The sequence below is a fragment of the Psittacula echo genome (assembly GCF_963264785.1).
Source record: "Psittacula echo genome assembly, chromosome: 19".
Taxonomy (NCBI): domain Eukaryota; kingdom Metazoa; phylum Chordata; class Aves; order Psittaciformes; family Psittacidae; genus Psittacula; species Psittacula echo.
The window spans coordinates 1,715,898-1,733,682 of record NC_137755.1 but is presented as its reverse complement, the minus strand read 5'-3'; the positions used below and the strand labels follow the sequence as shown (position 1 = coordinate 1,733,682).

At 55.7% G+C, this 17,785-nt stretch overlaps 1 protein-coding gene across 1 annotated transcript in view; it reads right to left on the bottom strand.

Annotated features, from left to right (window-relative positions):
* Window positions 1–5,573: 5,573 nt before the first annotated feature.
* The window catches only part of SUPT16H (SPT16 homolog, facilitates chromatin remodeling subunit), a 49,460-nt gene continuing 37,248 nt past the window's right edge, over window positions 5,574–17,785 (bottom strand). The window contains 8 exon segments of the mRNA XM_080631825.1: window positions 5,574–5,744; window positions 6,632–6,709; window positions 8,203–8,332; window positions 11,132–11,261; window positions 12,373–12,542; window positions 14,411–14,486; window positions 15,313–15,425; window positions 15,521–15,646. Coding sequence (XP_080487951.1) covers window positions 5,620–5,744; window positions 6,632–6,709; window positions 8,203–8,332; window positions 11,132–11,261; window positions 12,373–12,542; window positions 14,411–14,486; window positions 15,313–15,425; window positions 15,521–15,646 — 948 coding nt within the window. The 3' untranslated portion in view covers window positions 5,574–5,619.

The window sequence follows — 17,785 nt, the reverse complement described above, 5'->3', positions numbered from 1 at the left end:
CATAAGGGGTTAATAATTAGGGGGAGGGCCTAATAATGGGGCTAATAATTAGGGGAAAGGGTTTAAAAGGGGGGGGCCCACTAATAATGAGGGGAATAGGGCTAATAACGGGGCTTAAGGGGTTAACAGCAGGTCAATGAGGCTAATAATTAGGGGCTAATAATTAGGAAGCGCTTAACAACCCATTAAGCCCTTAATAACTGGTAACGGTCGTTGATAATTAGTGTGCATGGGAGCTAATAATGGGGCTTAATAATTAGTAATGGCCCCTAATAATTGGGGGGAGGAGAGCTAATGATGAAGGGGGGTCCCCCCATAGGATGCCATTGGGAAAGGAAAAGCCCTAGTAATTAATAAGAGGCGTTAATAAGGGTGGGAAGAGCCTAATAATTAACATTAGGGGTCTATTAATTAGCAATAGGGGCCTACTCATTAACAAAGTAGGTCTATTCATTAGCAGAAAGGACCTAATAATTAATAATCAATATTAATTAAGAGTGGAAAAAGCCTAATAATTAATATTAGGGGCAGAATAATTAGTATTGGGCGCCTAATAATGAGTGATAGCGGCCTAGCAATTAAGGATCAAGGTCTATTAATAAGTAGGTGGGGCCTAATAATTAATAAGGGATATTAATAAGGGTGGGAGGAGCCTAATAATTAATGAGAGGGGATCTGTTAATTAATAGGAGGACCTAATACTTAGTAACAGGCATCAATAATGGTGGGAGAAGCCTAATAATTAATATTAGGGGTCTATTAATTAATAATAGAACCCTAATAGCTAATGATAGGAATTAATTAATAGGAGAGACCTAATAAGAGATGCTAACAAGGATGGGAGGACCCTAATAATTAATATTAGGGATCTAACAATTAACGATAAGCCTCTATTAATTAACAAAACAACCTAATAATTAATCAGGCACATGAATAAGGGCGGGAGGAGCTTAATAATGAATATTAGGGGTCTAATAATGACTACCAATGGGCCTAATAATCAACGATAGGGATCAATTAATCGACAGGAAAAGCCTAATAATTAATAAGAGATGGTAATAAGGAAGGGAAAAGCCTACTAATTGACATGAGGGTCCTAATAATTAATATTAGGAGTCTAATAATTAACATTGGGGGCCTAATATTTAATGATAGGGATCAATAAATCGATAGGAAAAGCCTAATAAATAATAAGAGATGCTAATAAGGATGGGAAGAACCTAATAATTAACATTAGCAACCGAGTAATTAACATTAGAGGCCTAATAATTAATATTAGGAGTTTAATAATTAACATTAGGGGCCTAATAATTAATACTAGGGGCCTAATGATGAACATTGGGGGCCTAATAATGAACACTGGGGGCCTAACAACGAACACTGGGGGCCTAATAATGAACATTAGGGGCCTATTAATCCCTAATAGCGGTCTAATAATTAATCACAGGAGCCCATTAATTAATAATAAGCACCTAATAATCGATCACAACGACTGAAGAGGGGACGCGGGGGGGGGGAGACCCAAAAAGCGTGCCTTTAACCCCAAAACCAGCGACTTTAAGCCCCAAAAGGTCCCTTTGGAGCCCCAAAAAGGGCGAATTTACCCCCAAAAGGGGCGATTTCAGCCCCAAAAAGGGCGATTTTAAGCCCAAAACGGGGGGGGGTGGGGGGGGGGGGGAGGACCCCATTCAGATCGATAGAAAATGATCAAATCCGGGCTTTTCGGCCCAAAACCGCGCTCCACGTGGGCCCCCCCCACCTAAAAGGAAAGGGGGGGGGGGAAAGGGAAGCCCCCCCCCATGGAAGAGTCCATTATGGGGGGGGGGGGTAAAGGGAAAACCCCTATGGAAGAGTCCATTATGGGGGGGGAGCTTAGGGTGACCCCCTATGGAAGAGTCCATTATAGGGGGGGGGTAAGGGTGACCCCCTATGGAAGAGTCCATTATGGGGGGGGGGTAAGGGTGACCCCCCATGGAAGAGTCCATTATGGGGGGGGGGTAAAGGGAACCCCCCCCCACGGAAGAGTCTATTATGGGGGGGGGGGTAAAGGGAAACCCCCCCCATGGAAGAGTCCATTATGGGGGGGGGGGTAAAGGATAACCCCCCTATGGAAGAGTCCATTAAGGGGGGGAGATGTGTAAGAGAAGCCCCCCCTATGGAAGAGTCCATTATGGGGGGGGTAAAGGGGGGGGGGCAATGGAGTGGATGGGGGGGGGTGAAGGACCTGGAAGAGAAGCAGAAGGAGCCGCCCCCCCCCTCATCCAAGCCCCCCCCCTCCATAGGCCGCCATTACCCCCCCCTCCATAGGCCGCCATTACCCCCCCCCCCTTCCCCATAGGCCGCCATTACCGGCCGCTTCCCGCCCCATAGAGACAATGGCGCCGTCGTGGCCCCCCCGCTCCCCACAACCCCTATCGCGATATCGCCCCTATCGCGATACCCTCCCCTCCCCCCGCTTTGTCGTCGTTGTCGCCTTCCCGCACCCCCCCCCCTCCCTCCTCACCGCTGTCGGCCCCGCTCCCGCCGCCGCCGCCGCCTTCGGGCGCTGCTCGCAAAATGGCGCCCGCGCCGCTGAGGGGAAGGGGAAGGGGAGGGAGGGGGCTCTCGTCCCGCCCTCCCCCTCCGCGGCGTGATTGGTGGAGGGCGACGTCAATCGAAGGCGCAGCCAATCGGGAGCGAGCGAGGGCGGGACCCGCCCCGCGAGGCGCGCGGGGATTGGCGGGCCGGGGGAAGCGCGCGGGGGAAGGGGCGGGGCCAAGGGGGAGGGGAGGGTGGGGATTGGCTGGCGCTGGTGTCAGTCGCGAGGAGGGGCGCGGACCGGACCAAGTGGCGGCGGCGGGGGGGGGGGGGGGGGGCGAGGGACCCCGCGTTAAAGTGGTTGCGACCGGTTTAACCCCGTTTCAACCGGTTTAACCCCATTTAAACCGGATTCACCCCGATTGGCACCCATTGAAACCCATTTGGACCCCATTTAAACCGGTTTCACCCCATTTGAACCGGATTCACCCCGATTGGCACCCATTGAAACCCATTTGGACCCCATTTAAACCGGTTTCACCCCATTTGAACCGGATTCACCCCGATTGGCACCCATTGAAACCCATTTGGACCCCATTTAAACAGGTTTCACCCCATTTGAACCGGATTCACCCCGATCGGCACCCATTTAAACCAATTTAAACCGGTTTCACCCCAATTTGCACCCATTTCACCCCATTCAAACCCATTTGGACCCCATTTAAACCGGTTTCACCCCCATTTAAACCGGTTTAACCCCGTTTCAACCGGTTTAACCCCATTTAACCCCATTTAAACCAGATTCACCCCAATTTGCACCCATTTAAACCGGTTTCGCCCCATTTAAACCCATTTCCCCCCATTTTAAACCCATTTAAACCAATTTAAACCCAATTTACACCCATTTCACCCCATTTTAACCGGTTTCCCCCCATTTAAACCCATTTCCCCCCCTTTTTAACCCATTTCCGGGCCCAAAAATCACCATTTTCAGCCAAAACCCTTAAAAAAACCCATTTTTGCCTTTATTTAGTGCCTGGAAAAGGGGGGCCCCAATGGACCCCAATGGGACCCAATGGAACCCAATGGACCTCCATGGACCCCAATGGGACCCAATGGAACCCAATGGAACCCAATGGACTTCAATGGACCCCAATGGGACCCAATGGGCCCCAATGGAACCCAATGGAACCCAATGGACCTCAATGGACCCCAATGGGACCCAATGGAACCCAATGGAACCCAATGGACCTCAATGGACCCCAATGGGACCCAATGGGCCCCAATAGACCTCAAGGGAACCCAATGGACTTCAATGGACCCCAATGGGACCCAATGGAACCCAATGGAACCCAATGGACCTCAATGGACCCCAATGGGACCCAATGGGCCCCAATAGACCTCAAGGGAACCCAATGGACTTCAATGGACCCCAATGGGACCCAATGGACCCCAATGAGACCCAATGGGGGGACCCCAATGGGGGGGTTCCAACACAAAGGGGGGGCCCCCATTGCCGATAAATAGAGCTCAACAATAAAAAAGGGGGGGGGTTGGGGTCAAAACCAGGGATTTGGGGTCCAAAAGGGGGGGTTTGGGGTCCAAAAGGGGGGGTTTGGGGTCCAAAAAGGGGGGTCTGGGGGGGGTTCGATGGGGTTTGGGGGTCCCCGCAATGGGGGCCCCCTTCAGACACGAGATTTGGGGGGAAAAGGGGGAATTGGGGTGGCAAAAGGGAAATTTGGAGGGAGAACTCCCAAGTTTTGAGGAAAACCCCCAAATTTGGAGGAAAAGGCCCGAATTTCAAGGAAATCCCTCAAAATTCCAAGGAAATCCCTCAAAATTCCAAGGAAATCCCTCAAAATTCCAAGGAAATCCCTCAAAATTCCAAGGAAATCCCTCAAAATTCCAAGGAAAACGCCAAGATTTTGAGGGAACCTCCCCAAATTCCAAGGAAAACCTGCAAATTTTCAGGAAACGCCAAAATTCTGAGGAAAACCAGCCAGATTTTGAGGAAAATCCCAGAATTCCATGGAAAAAGGTCAAAATTTCAGGGGAAAACTTCAAAATTTAAATGAAATCCCCAAAATTTCAAGGGAAAACATCAAATTTTCGTGGAATTCCCCCAAATTTTGAGGAAATCCCGAAAGTTTCAAGCAGGAACTCCAAAATTTCAAGGCAAAACTTCAAAATTTCAAGCAAATCCCCAAAATTTCAAGGAAAAACTTCAAAATTTCGAGGGAAACCCCAAATTTTGAGGAAAAATCCAGAAAATTCCAAGAAAATCTCCAAATTTGGAGGAAACCCCCCAGATTTTAAGGAAAAAAATGAAAATTTCAAGGAAATCTCCAAATTTTGAGGAAAACCTCCAAAATTTCAAGGAAAAACGTCAAAATTTCAAGGAAAACCCCAGATTTTGAGGCAAAATCCCAACATTTCAAGGAGAAAACGTCAAAATTTCAAGGAATTCTCCAAATTTGGAGGAAAACCTCCAAAATTTCACGGAAAACCATCAAAATTTCACTGAAAACCCCCAAAATTTCACTGAAAACCCCAAAATTTCATGGAAAACCCTCAAAATTTCAAGGAAACCCCCCAAATTCGGAGGAGGGGGACCCCCCCCCAATTCCCCCCCCCCCTTTTCCCTTCCATTGAGCCCAATGGGACCCCATTGACTCCAATGGATCCCAATGGACCCGAATGGGACCCCAATGGATCCCATAGACTCCAATGGGACCCCATTGACCCCAATGGTTCCCAATGGATCCCAATGGACCCCATTGACCCCAATGGGACCCCAAAGGACCCCATTGATCCCAATGGACCCCGTTGACCCCAATGGTTCCCAATGGATCCCAATGGACCCCATTGACCCCAATGGGACCCCAAAGGACCCCATTGATCCCAATGGACCCCGTTGACCCCAATGGTTCCCAATGGATCCCAAGGGACCCCATTGACCCCAATGGGACCCCAAAGGACCCCATTGATCCCAATGGACCCCATTGACCCCAAAGGACCCCAATGGACCCCATTGACCCCCAATGGGACCCCAAAGGACCCCATTGACCCCAATGGACCCCAATTGGGGGGGGGGGGGCTCCTTCACTTCCTCTTCTTCTTGGGGGGCCCCGGGGGGGGGCGATGGCTCCCGCGGCGCCCGCCTGGAGCCTTCCTCTTGCGCCCGCGCCCGCGCTCCTCCTCCTCCTCGTACTGGCTCTCGCGGTCGGCTGCAAGGGGGCAATGGGGGCAATGGGGGCAATGGGGGCAATGGGGGACAATGGAGGCAATGGGGGCAATGGGGGGAATGGGGGCAATGGGGGGAATGGGGGTAATGGGGGGAATGGGGGTAATGGGGGTAATGGGGGCAATGGGGCAATGGGGGCAATGGGGGCAATGGGGGGAATGGGGGCAATGGGGCAATGGGGGCAATGGGGGCAATGGGGGGAATGGGGGTAATGGGGGCAATGGGGGTAATGGGGGTAATGGGGGTAATGGGGCAATGGGGGCAATGGGGGCAATGGGGGCAATGGGGCAATGGAGGCAAGGGGGGGAATGGGGGTAATGGGGGTAATGGGGGCAATGGGGCAATGGGGGCAATGGGGGCAATGGGGGGAATGGGGGTAATGGGGGGAATGGGGGCAATGGGGGCAATGGGGGGAATGGGGGCAATGGGGGCAATGGGGGCAATGGGGGCAATGGAGGGAATGGGGGTAATGGGGGGAATGGGGGCAATGGGGGCAATGGGGGGAATGGGGGCAATGGGCGCAATGGGGGGCAGTGGGGGCAATGGGGGCAATGGGGGGCAGTGGGGGCAATGGGGGCAATGGGCATCAATGGGGGCAATGGGGGCAATGGGGGGCAGTGGGGGCAATGGGTCCCCATTGACCCCATTGACCCCAATGGATCCCAATGGATCCCAATGGATCCCATTGACCCCAATGTCCCCAATGGGTCCCCATTGACCCCATTGGATCCCATTGACCCCAATGTTCCCAATGGGTCCCCATTGACCCCAATGGATCCCATTGACCCCAATGTTCCCAATGGGTCCCCATTGACCCCAATGGATCCCATTGACCCCAATGGATCCCAATGGATCCCAATGGGTCCCCACCTTTGCGGGCTTCCTCTTCCAGCTCATCCCAGTCTTTGCCGCTCTCCTCTTCGCTGCCCAAGGACTCCTTGGAATACTCTGGAATGGGGTGAGGAAAGGGCTGGGAATCCATAGGGATCCAATGGCTTCCATAGCAATCCAATGGGCTCCATAGGGATCCAATATGGGCTCCATAGGGAGCCAATGGCCTCCATAGGGATACAATGGCCTCCATAGGGATCCAATGGCTTCCATAGGGATCCAATATGGGCTCCATAGGGATCCAATGGCTTCCATAGGGATCCAATGGGCTCCATAGGGATCCAATGGCTTGCATAGGGATCCAATATGGGCTCCATAGGGAGCCAATGGCTTCCATAGGGATCCAATACAGGCTCCATAGGGATCCAATACAGGCTCCATAGGGATCCAATGGCTTCCATAGGGATCCAATGGGCTCCATAGGGATCCAATGGCTTCCATAGGGATCCAATGGGCTCCATAGGAATCCAATGGCTTCCATAGGGATCCAATACAGGCTCCATAGGGAGCCAATGGCTTCCATAGGGATCCAGTATGGGAACCATAGGGATCCAATATGGGCTCCATAGGGATCCAATGGCTTCCAAAGGGACCCAGTTGGGGTCTCCATAGGCTTTTGGTGGCCTCCGTGAAGAGCACAAGGACCCCATAGAGACCCATAGAGACCCCATAGAGACCCATAGAGACCCATAGAGACCCATAGGGACCCCATAGAGACCCCATAGAGACCCATAGGGACCCCATAGAGACCCCATAGAGACCCATAGGGACCCCATAGAGACCCCATAGAGACCCATAGAGACCCCATAGAGACCCATAGAGACCCCATAGAGACCCATAGAGACCCATAGAGACCCATAGGGACCCCATAGAGACCCCATAGAGACCCATAGGGACCCCATAGAGACCCCATAGAGACCCATAGGGACCCCATAGAGACCCCATAGAGACCCATAGAGACCCATAGGGACCCCATAGAGACCCCATAGAGACCCATAGAGACCCCATAGAGACCCATAGAGACCCATAGGGACCCCATAGAGACCCCATAGAGACCCATAGGGACCCCATAGAGACCCCATAGAGACCCATAGGGACCCCATAGAGACTCCATAGAGACCCATAGAGACCCCATAGAGACCCCATAGAGACCCCATAGAGACCCATAGAGACCCCATAGAGACCCATAGAGACCCATAGGGACCCCATAGAGACCCCATAAAGACGCCATAGGAACCCATAGATACCCCATAGACACCCCATGGACACCCCATAGATACCCCATAGAACCCCATGGAGACCCCATAAAGACACCATAGGAACCCATAGGACCCCATAGGGATCCCACAGAACCCCATGAAGACCCCATAAAGACCCCATAGAGCCCCATAAAGACCCCATAGGGACCCCATAAAGACCCCATAAAGACCCCATAGAACCCCATAAAGACCCCATAAAGACCCCATAGAACCCCATAAAGACCGCATCGAGCCCCATGGAGCCCCATAGAACCCCATAGAACCCCATAGGAGCCCATAGGGCGCCGGTACCCGACTCCTCGGCCTCGGAGGAGTAATCTTCGTCGCTGTCCTCCTCCTCCTCCTCGTAGTCCTCCTCGGACGGGTTGAAGGTCTCGTCCTCCATCTCCGACTCGGACTCCCCCACCTCGGCGTCGCTGCCCTGCGGGGGCGCCAAGGGGGGGCAATGGGGTCAATGGGAGTCAATGGGGGTCAATGAGGGTCAATGGGGAGCAATGGGGAGCAATGGGGGCAATGGGGTCAATGGGAGTCAATGGGGGCAATGGGGGCAATGGGGTCAATGGGAGTCAATGGGAGTCAATGGGGAGCAATGGGGGCAATGGGAGTCAATGGGGGTCAATGGGGAGCAATGGGGTCAATGGGAGTCAATGGGAGTCAATGGGGTCAATGGGGATCAATGGGGGCAATGGGAGTCAATGGGGGTCAATGGGGTCAATGGGAGTCAATGGGGGTCAATGGGGAGCAATGGGGTCAATGGGAGTCAATGGGAGTCAATGGGGTCAATGGGGAGCAATGGGGTCAATGGGAGTCAATGGGAGTCAATGGGGTCAATGGGGATCAGTGGGGGCAATGGGGGTCAATGGGGAGCAATGGGGGGCAATGGGAGTCAATGGGAGTCAATGGGAGTCAATGGGGGTCAATGGGGATCAATGGGGGTCAATGGGAGTCAATGGGGGTCAATGAGGGTCAATGGGGAGCAATGGGGAGCAATGGGGGCAATGGGGTCAATGGGAGTCAATGGGAGTCAATGGGGGCAATGGGAGTCAATGGGGGTCAATGGGGAGCAATGGGGTCAATGGGAGTCAATGGGGGTCAATGGGGAGCAATGGGGTCAATGGGGGCAATGGGAGTCAATGGGGAGCAATGGGGGCAATGGGGGTCAATGGGGATCAATGGGGGTCAATGGGGTCAATGGGGGTCAATGGGGATCAATGGGGGCAATGGGGGTCAATGGGGATCAATGGGGGTCAATGGGGTCAATGGGGGTCAATGGGGTCAATGGGGTCAATGGGGATCAATGGGGGCAATGGGGGGCAATGGGGGCAATGGGGGCAATGGGAGTCAATGGGGATCAATGGGGGCAATGGGGCGGCAATGGGGATCAATGGGGATCAATGGGGATGAATGGGGTCAATGGGGTCAATGGGGATTAATGGGGGCAATGGGGGGCAATGGGGTCAATGGGGTGGCAATGGGGGTCAATGGGGCTCAGTGGGGCAGCAATGGGGGGGTCAATGGGGCATCAATGGGGTATCAATGCGGTGTCCATGGGGTGTCTAAGGGGTATCCATGGGGTGTCTATGAGGTATCTATGGGGTACCTATGGGGTATCAATGGGGTGCCCATGGGGTGTCAATGGGGTGTCCATGGGGTATCTATGGGGTGTCTATGGGGTGTCTATGGGGTATCCATGGGGTCCTATGGGGTGTCTATGGGTATCTATGGGGTGTCCATGGGGTGTCAATGGGGTGTCCATGGGGTATCTATGGGGTGTCTATGGGTTGTCTGTGGGGTCCCTATGGGGTGTCTATGGGGTGTTTATGGGGTCCCTATGGGGTATCTATGGGGTGTCTATGGGGTATCTATGGGGTCCCTATGGGGTATCTATGGGGTGTTTATGGGGTATCTATGGGGTGTCTATGGGGTATCTATGGGGTATCTATGGGGTATCTATGGGGTGCCTATGGGGTATCTATGGGGTGCCTATGGGGTATCTATGGGTTATCTATGGGGTCCCCATGGGGTGTCTATGGGGTCCCCATGGGGTGTCTATGGGGTCCCCATGGGGTATCTATGGGGTATCTATGGGGTCCCCATGGGGTATCTATGGGTTATCTATGGGTTATCTATGGGGTCCCCATGGGGTCCCTATGGGGTATCTATAGGGTCCCTATGGGGTATCTATGGGGTCCCTATGGGGTATCCATGGGTTATCTATGGGGTCCCCATGGGTTATCTATGGGGTCCCTATGGGTTATCTATGGGGTCCCTATGGGGTCCCTATGGGTTATCTATGGGGTCCCCATGGGTTATCTATGGGGTCCCTATGGGTTACCTATGGGGTCCCCATGGGTTATCTATGGGGTCCCTATGGGTTATCTATGGGGTCCCTATGGGTTATCTATGGGGTCCCTATGGGGTCCCTATGGGTTATCTATGGGGTCCCCATGGGGTCTCTATGGGGTCCCCATGGGTTATCTATGGGGTCCCTATGGGGTCTCTATGGAGTCCCCATGGGGTCTCTATGGGGTCCCCATGGGTTATCTATGGGGTCCCTATGGGTTATCTATGGGGTCCCTATGGGTTATCTATGGGGTCCCTATGGGGTCCCTATGGGTTATCTATGGGGTCCCTATGGGTTATCTATGGGGTCCCCATGGGTTATCTATGGGGTCCCTATGGGTTATCTATGGGGTCCCTATGAGGTCTCTATGGGGTCCCTATGGGTTATCTATGGGGTCCCTATGGGTTATCTATGGGGTCCCTATGAGGTGTCTATGGGGTCCCTATGGGTTATCTATGGGGTCCCCATGGGTTATCTATGGGGTCCCTATGGGTTATCTATGGGGTCCCTATGAGGTCTCTATGGGGTCCCTATGGGTTATCTATGGGGTCCCTATGGGTTACCTATGGGGTCCCCATGGGTTATCTATGGGGTCCCTATGGGTTATCTATGGGGTCCCCATGGGGTCTCTATGGGGTCCCTATGGGTTATCTATGGGGTCCCTATGGGTTATCTATGGGGTCCCTATGGGTTATCTATGGGGCCCCCATGGGTTATCTATGGGGTCCCTATGGGTTATCTATGGGGCCCCCATGGGTTATCTATGGGGCCCCCATGGGTTATCTATGGGGTCCCTATGGGTTATCTATGGGGCCCCCATGGGTTATCTATGGGGCCCCCATGGGTTATCTATGGGGTGCTGTGGGGCGCGCGTACCTCGCCCTCGGGCTCCAGGAAGGACCAGCCGCCCTGCTCGAAGAAGCCCTCGGGGTCGTCCACGATGGTCTTCATGATCTTGGTCCAGTTGAGGGACTGCACCCCCTCGGTGTACTTGAGGTCACAGGAGCTGGGGGGGGGACGTGGGGGGTGAGGGCGACACAGGGAGGGGCCCATGGGATGGGATGGGGATGATGGGGATGGGGCCATGGGGATGGGATGGGGATGATGGGGATGGGGCCATGGGGATGGGATGGGGCCATGGGGATGGGGCCACGGGGATGGGATGGGGATGATGGGGATGGGATGGGGATGATGGGGATGGGGCCATAGGGATGGGATGGGGATGATGGGGATGGGGCCATGGGGATGGGATGGGGATGATGGGGATGGGGCCATGGGGATGGGATGGGGATGATGGGGATGGGGCCATGGGGATGGGATGGGGATGATGGGGATGGGGCCATGGGGATGGGATGGGGATGATGGGGATGGGGCCATGGGGATGGGATGGGGATGATGGGGATGGGGCCATGGGGATGGGATGGGGATGATGGGGATGGGGCCATAGGGATGGGATGGGGATGATGGGGATGGGGCCATAGGGATGGGATGGGGATGATGGGGATGGGGCCATAGGGATGGGATGGGGATGATGGAGATGGGGCCACGGGGATGGGATGGGGATGATGGGGATGGGGCCATGGGGATGGGATGGGGATGATGGGGATGGGGCCATGGGGATGGGATGGGGACGGGTCCATGGGGATGGGATGGGGACGGGTCCATAGGGATGGGATGGGGACGGGTCCATGGGGATGGGATGGGGACGGGTCCATGGGGATGGGATGGGGACGGGTCCATAGGGGTGGGATGGGGACGGGTCCATAGGGATGGGATGGGGACGGGTCCATAGGGATGGGATGGGGACGGGTCCATGGGGATGGGATGGGGACGGGTCCATAGGGATGGGATGGGGACGGGTCCATGGGGATGGGATGGGGACGGGTCCATGGGGATGGGATGGGGACGGGTCCATGGGGATGGGATGGGGACGGGTCCATAGGGATGGGATGGGGACGGGTCCATAGGGATGGGATGGGGACGGGTCCATGGGGATGGGATGGGGACGGGTCCATGGGGATGGGATGGGGACGGGTCCATAGGGATGGGATGGGGATGGGGCCATAGGGAGAGGATGGGGACGGGTCCATAGGGATGGGATGGGGATGGGTCCATACTTGAGCCACTCCTTGATGGGGTCGAGCGAGGCGACGGGGATGGCGTTGATCATGGTCACCTTGCGCCCGTAGTCCTTGTACACCAGCACCATGTCGAAGTTCTTGAGGTGGAACTGCACCCGCTCGAAGTGGATCAGCTCCACCTCGTCCAGGGTCACCACGAAGGGCGGCTGCGGGGCAGCGACCCATAGCGGACCCACAGCGACCCACAGCGACCCACAGGGAGCCACAGGGAGCCACAGGGAGCCATAGGGAGCCATAGGGAGCCATAGGGAGCCATAGGGAGCCATAGGGAGCCATAGAGCACACTGCGGCACTATACCGCCCCCTGGTGGATGCGCGGCAACGCGCTGCCTGGACCAAGCCATAACCCCCATAGAGACCCATAGGGACCCATAGAGACCCATAGAGACCCATAGAGACCCCATAGAGACCCATAGAGACCCATAGGGACCCATAGGGACCCCATAGAGACCCATAGGGACCCCATAGAGACCCATAGGGACCCATAGGGACCCATAGAGACCCATAGAGACCCCATAGAGACCCATAGAGACCCAAAGGGACCCATAGAGACCCCATAGAGACCCATAGGGACCCATAGAGACCCATAGAGAGCCCATAGAGACCCATAGGGACCCATAGAGACCCACAGAGACCCCATAGGGACCCATAGGGACCCATAGAGACCCACAGAGACCCATACAGACCCCATAGAGACCCCATAGGGACCCATAGAGACCCCACAGAGACCCCATAGGGACCCATAGAGACCCCATAGAGACCCCATAGGGACCCATAGGGACCCATAGAGACCCACAGAGACCCCATAGGGACCCATAGAGACCCACAGAGACCCCATAGGGACCCATAGGGACCCATAGAGACCCACAGAGACCCATACAGACCCCATAGAGACCCCATAGGGACCCATAGAGACCCCACAGAGACCCCATAGGGACCCATAGAGACCCCATAGAGACCCCATAGAGACCCCATAGGGACCCATAGGGACCCATAGAGACCCACAGAGACCCATACAGACCCCATAGACACCCCATAGAGACCCATAGGGACCCATAGGGACCCATAGAGACCCATAGAGACCCATAGGGACCCATAGAGACCCATAGAGACCCCATAGAGATCCCATAAGAACCCCATAGGAACCCCATAGGAACCCATCCAACCCCATTGAGAACCCCATAGAGAGCCCCATGGGTCCTATGGGATCTATGGGACCTATGGGATCTAAGGGACCGATGGGGCCTATGGGATCTATGGGACCTATAGGATCTATGGGGGCTATGGGACCTATGGGATCTATGGGGCAGATGGGATCTATGGGATCTATGGGACCTATAGGATCTATGGGATCTATGGAACCTATGGGATCTATGGGACTTATAGGATCTATGTGACCTATAGGATCTATGCAACCTATGGGGCAGACGGGATGTATGTGATCTATAGGATCTATGGGGTAGCCGGGATCTATGGGACCTATAGGATCTATGGGGCAGCCAGTATCTATGGGACCTACAGGATCTATGGGACCTATAGGATCTATAGGACCTATAGGATCTATGGGGCAGCCGGGATCTATGGGACCTATAGGATCGATGGGACCTATGGGATCTATGGGGCAGGCGGGATCTATGGGGCAGGTGGGATCTATGGGGCAGGCGGGATCTATGGGGCAGGCGGGATCTATGGGGCAGGTGGGATCTATGGGGCAGGCGGGATCTATGGGGCAGGTGGGATCTATGGGGCAGGCGGGATCTATGGGGCAGGTGGGATCTATGGGGCAGGCGGGATCTATGGGGCAGGCGGGATCTATGGGGCAGGCGGGATCTATGGGGCAGGTGGGATCTATGGGGCAGGCGGGATCTATGGGGCAGGCGGGATCTATGGGGCAGGTGGGATCTATGGGGCAGGCGGGATCTATGGGGCAGGTGGGATCTATGGGGCAGGCGGGATCTATGGGGCAGGCGGGATCTATGGGGCAGGCGGGATCTATGGGGCAGGCGGGACCTACCCACTCGGTGCAGTTGACCAAGGCGCTGCTGGTTGGCTGCAGGAGGCAGGTGCTGCGGTACGGGGCCCCATTGAACCTGTGCGGGCAGGCAGTGAGGGACCCACAGGGACCATAGGGACCCATAGGGACCATAGGGACCCATAGGGACCCATAGAGACCCATAGAGACCCCATAGAGACCCCATAGAGACCCCATAGAGACCCATAGGGACCCATAGAAACCCATAGAGACCCCATAGAGACCCATAGAGACCCCATAGAGACCCATAGAGACCTATAGAGACCCATAGGGACCCATAGAGACCCATAGAGACCCCATAGAGACCCAATAGAGACCATAGAGACCCATAGAGACCCCATAGAGCCCCCATAGAGACCCATAGAGACACCACAGAGACCCCATAGAGACCCAATAGAGACCATAGAGACCCATAGAGACCCCATAGAGCCCCCATAGAGACCCATAGAGACCCCACAGAGACCCCATAGAGACCCCATAGAGACCCCATAGAGACCCCATAGAGACCCATAGAGACCCCATAGAGACCCAATAGAGCCCCACAGCGCCCCATAGAAACCCCATAGAGACCTCATAGAGACCCCATAGAGCCCCCAATAGAGCCCCATAGAGACCCATAGGGAGCCATAGGGAGCCATAGGGAGCCATAGGGAGCCATAGAGCACACTGCGGCACTATACCGCCCCCTGGTGGATGCGCGGCAACGCGCTGCCTGGACCAAGCCATGACCCCCATAGAGACCCATAGGGACCCATAGAGACCCATAGAGACCCATAGAGACCCATAGGGACCCATAGAGCCCCCATAGCGCCCCATAGAGACCCATAAGGACCCATAGAGCCCCATAGCGCCCCATAGCGCCGCCACCCGCCCCATAGACTGACCCCAGGTCCCGGAAGGGCACCTCGAACTCCAGCTCCTCCTTGGTCAAGGCCTCGACCTTCTCAATGAAGCTCTTGAAGGCCGTCTTGAGCTTGTGCCGCATCTCCCGCTCCATCTATGGGGCACAGCGCCCCCCAAGTGAGCCTTATGGGGCAGCGCTGGGGGGGGGGGGGGAGATGGGATCTATGGGGCTGCCCCATAGCGCCCCACCTGCTCGGCATAGAGGTCGTCGCGGTCGTGCATGTGCTGGTGCTTGCCCAGGTCCGTGGTGATCTCGCCCACCTCGGTGTAGAACTGCACGTCCGTGTGGCGCTTCTTGCCGAACATGATGGCGTTCTATGGGGCGGGCACTTGGGGGTCGCTATGGGGCGGGCACGGCGCCGCGGGGCCCAGAGAACCCAATGGGGATGGAGCGCGGGCCCATAGAACCCAATGGGGATGGAGCGCGGGCCCATAGAACCCAATGGGGATGGAGCCCGGACCCATAGAACCCAATGGGGATGGAGCGCGGACCCATAGAACCCAATGGCGATGGAGCCCGGACCCATAGAACCCAATGGGGATGGAGCCCGGACCCATAGAACCCAATGGGGATGGAGCGCGGACCCATAGAACCCAATGGGGATGGAGCGCGGGCCCATAGAACCCAATGGGGATGGAGCCCGGACCCATAGAACCCAATGGGGATGGAGCCCGGACCCATAGAACCCAATGGGGATGGAGCGCGGGCCCATAGAACCCAATGGGGATGGAGCGCGGACCCATAGAACCCAATGGGGATGGAGCGCGGACCCATAGAACCCAATGGGGATGGAGCGCGGACCCATAGAACCCAATGGGGATGGAGCCCGGACCCATAGAACCCAATGGGGATGGAGCCCGGACCCATAGAACCCAATGGGGATGGAGCGCGGGCCCATAGAACCCAATGGGGATGGAGCGCGGAGGCAGGGGAGCCAATGGAGAAGGATGCTCTGCCCATTGACTACAATGGAGGTGGTCTCCAAGCCCCATAGAACCCAATGGAGGTGGTCTCCAAGCCCCATAGAACCCAATGGAGGTGGTACCCAAGCCCCATAGAACCCAATGGAGATGGTACCCAAGCCCCATAGAACCCAATGGAGGTGGTACCCAAGCCCCATTGACCCCAATGGAGGTGGTACCCAAGCCCCATAGAACCCAATGGAGGTGGTACCCAAGCCCCATAGAACCCAATGGAGGTGGTACCCAAGCCCCATAGAACCCAATGGAGGTGGTACCCAGCCCCATTGACCCAATGGAGATGGTACCGAAGCCCCATAGAACCCAATGGAGATGGAACCCAAGCCCCATAGAACCCAATGGAGGTGGTACCCAAGCCCCATTGACCCAATGGAGATGGTACCCAAGCCCCATAGAACCCAATGGAGATGGTACCCAAGCCCCATAGAACCCAATGGAGGTGGTACCCAAGCCCCATAGAACCCAATGGAGGTGGTACCCAGCCCCCTTGACCCAATGGAGATGGTACCGAAGCCCCATAGAACCCAATGGAGATGGAACCCAAGCCCCATAGAACCCAATGGAGGTGGTACCCAAGCCCCATTGACCCAATGGAGATGGTACCCAAGCCCCATAGAACCCAATGGAGGTGGTACCCAAGCCCCATAGAACCCAATGGAGGTGGTACCCAAGCCCCATTGACCCAATGGAGATGGTACCGAAGCCCCATAGAACGCAATGCAGATGGGGGTCTGGACCCATAGAACCCAATGGGGATGGAGCACGGACCCATAGAACCCAATGGGGATGGAGCACGGAACCATAGAACCCAATGGGGATGGAGCGTGGACCCATAGAACCCAATGGGGATGGAGCCCTGACCCATAGAACCCAATGGGGATGGAGCGCGGGCCCATAGAACCCAATGGGGATGGAGCGCGGACCCACAGAACCCAATGGGGATGGAGCCCGGACCCATAGAACCCAATGGGGATGGAGCGCGGGCCCATAGAACCCAATGGGGATGGAGCGCGGACCCACAGAACCCAATGGGGATGGAGCCCGGACCCATAGAACCCAATGGGGATGGAGCGCGGACCCATAGAACCCAATGGGGATGGAGCGCGGACCCACAGAACCCAATGGCGATGGAGCGCGGACCCACAGAACCCAATGGGGATGGAGCCCGGACCCATAGAACCCAATGGGGATGGAGCGCGGACCCATAGAACCCAATGGGGATGGAGCCCGGACCCACAGAACCCAAGGGGGATGGAGCGCGGACCCATAGAACCCAATGGGGATGGAGCGCGGGCCCATAGAACCCAATGGGGATGGAGCGCGGACCCACAGAACCCAATGGGGATGGAGCCCGGACCCATAGAACCCAATGGGGATGGAGCGCGGACCCATAGAACCCAATGGGGATGGAGCCCGGACCCATAGAACCCAATGGGGATGGAGCCCGGACCCATAGAACCCAATGGGGATGGA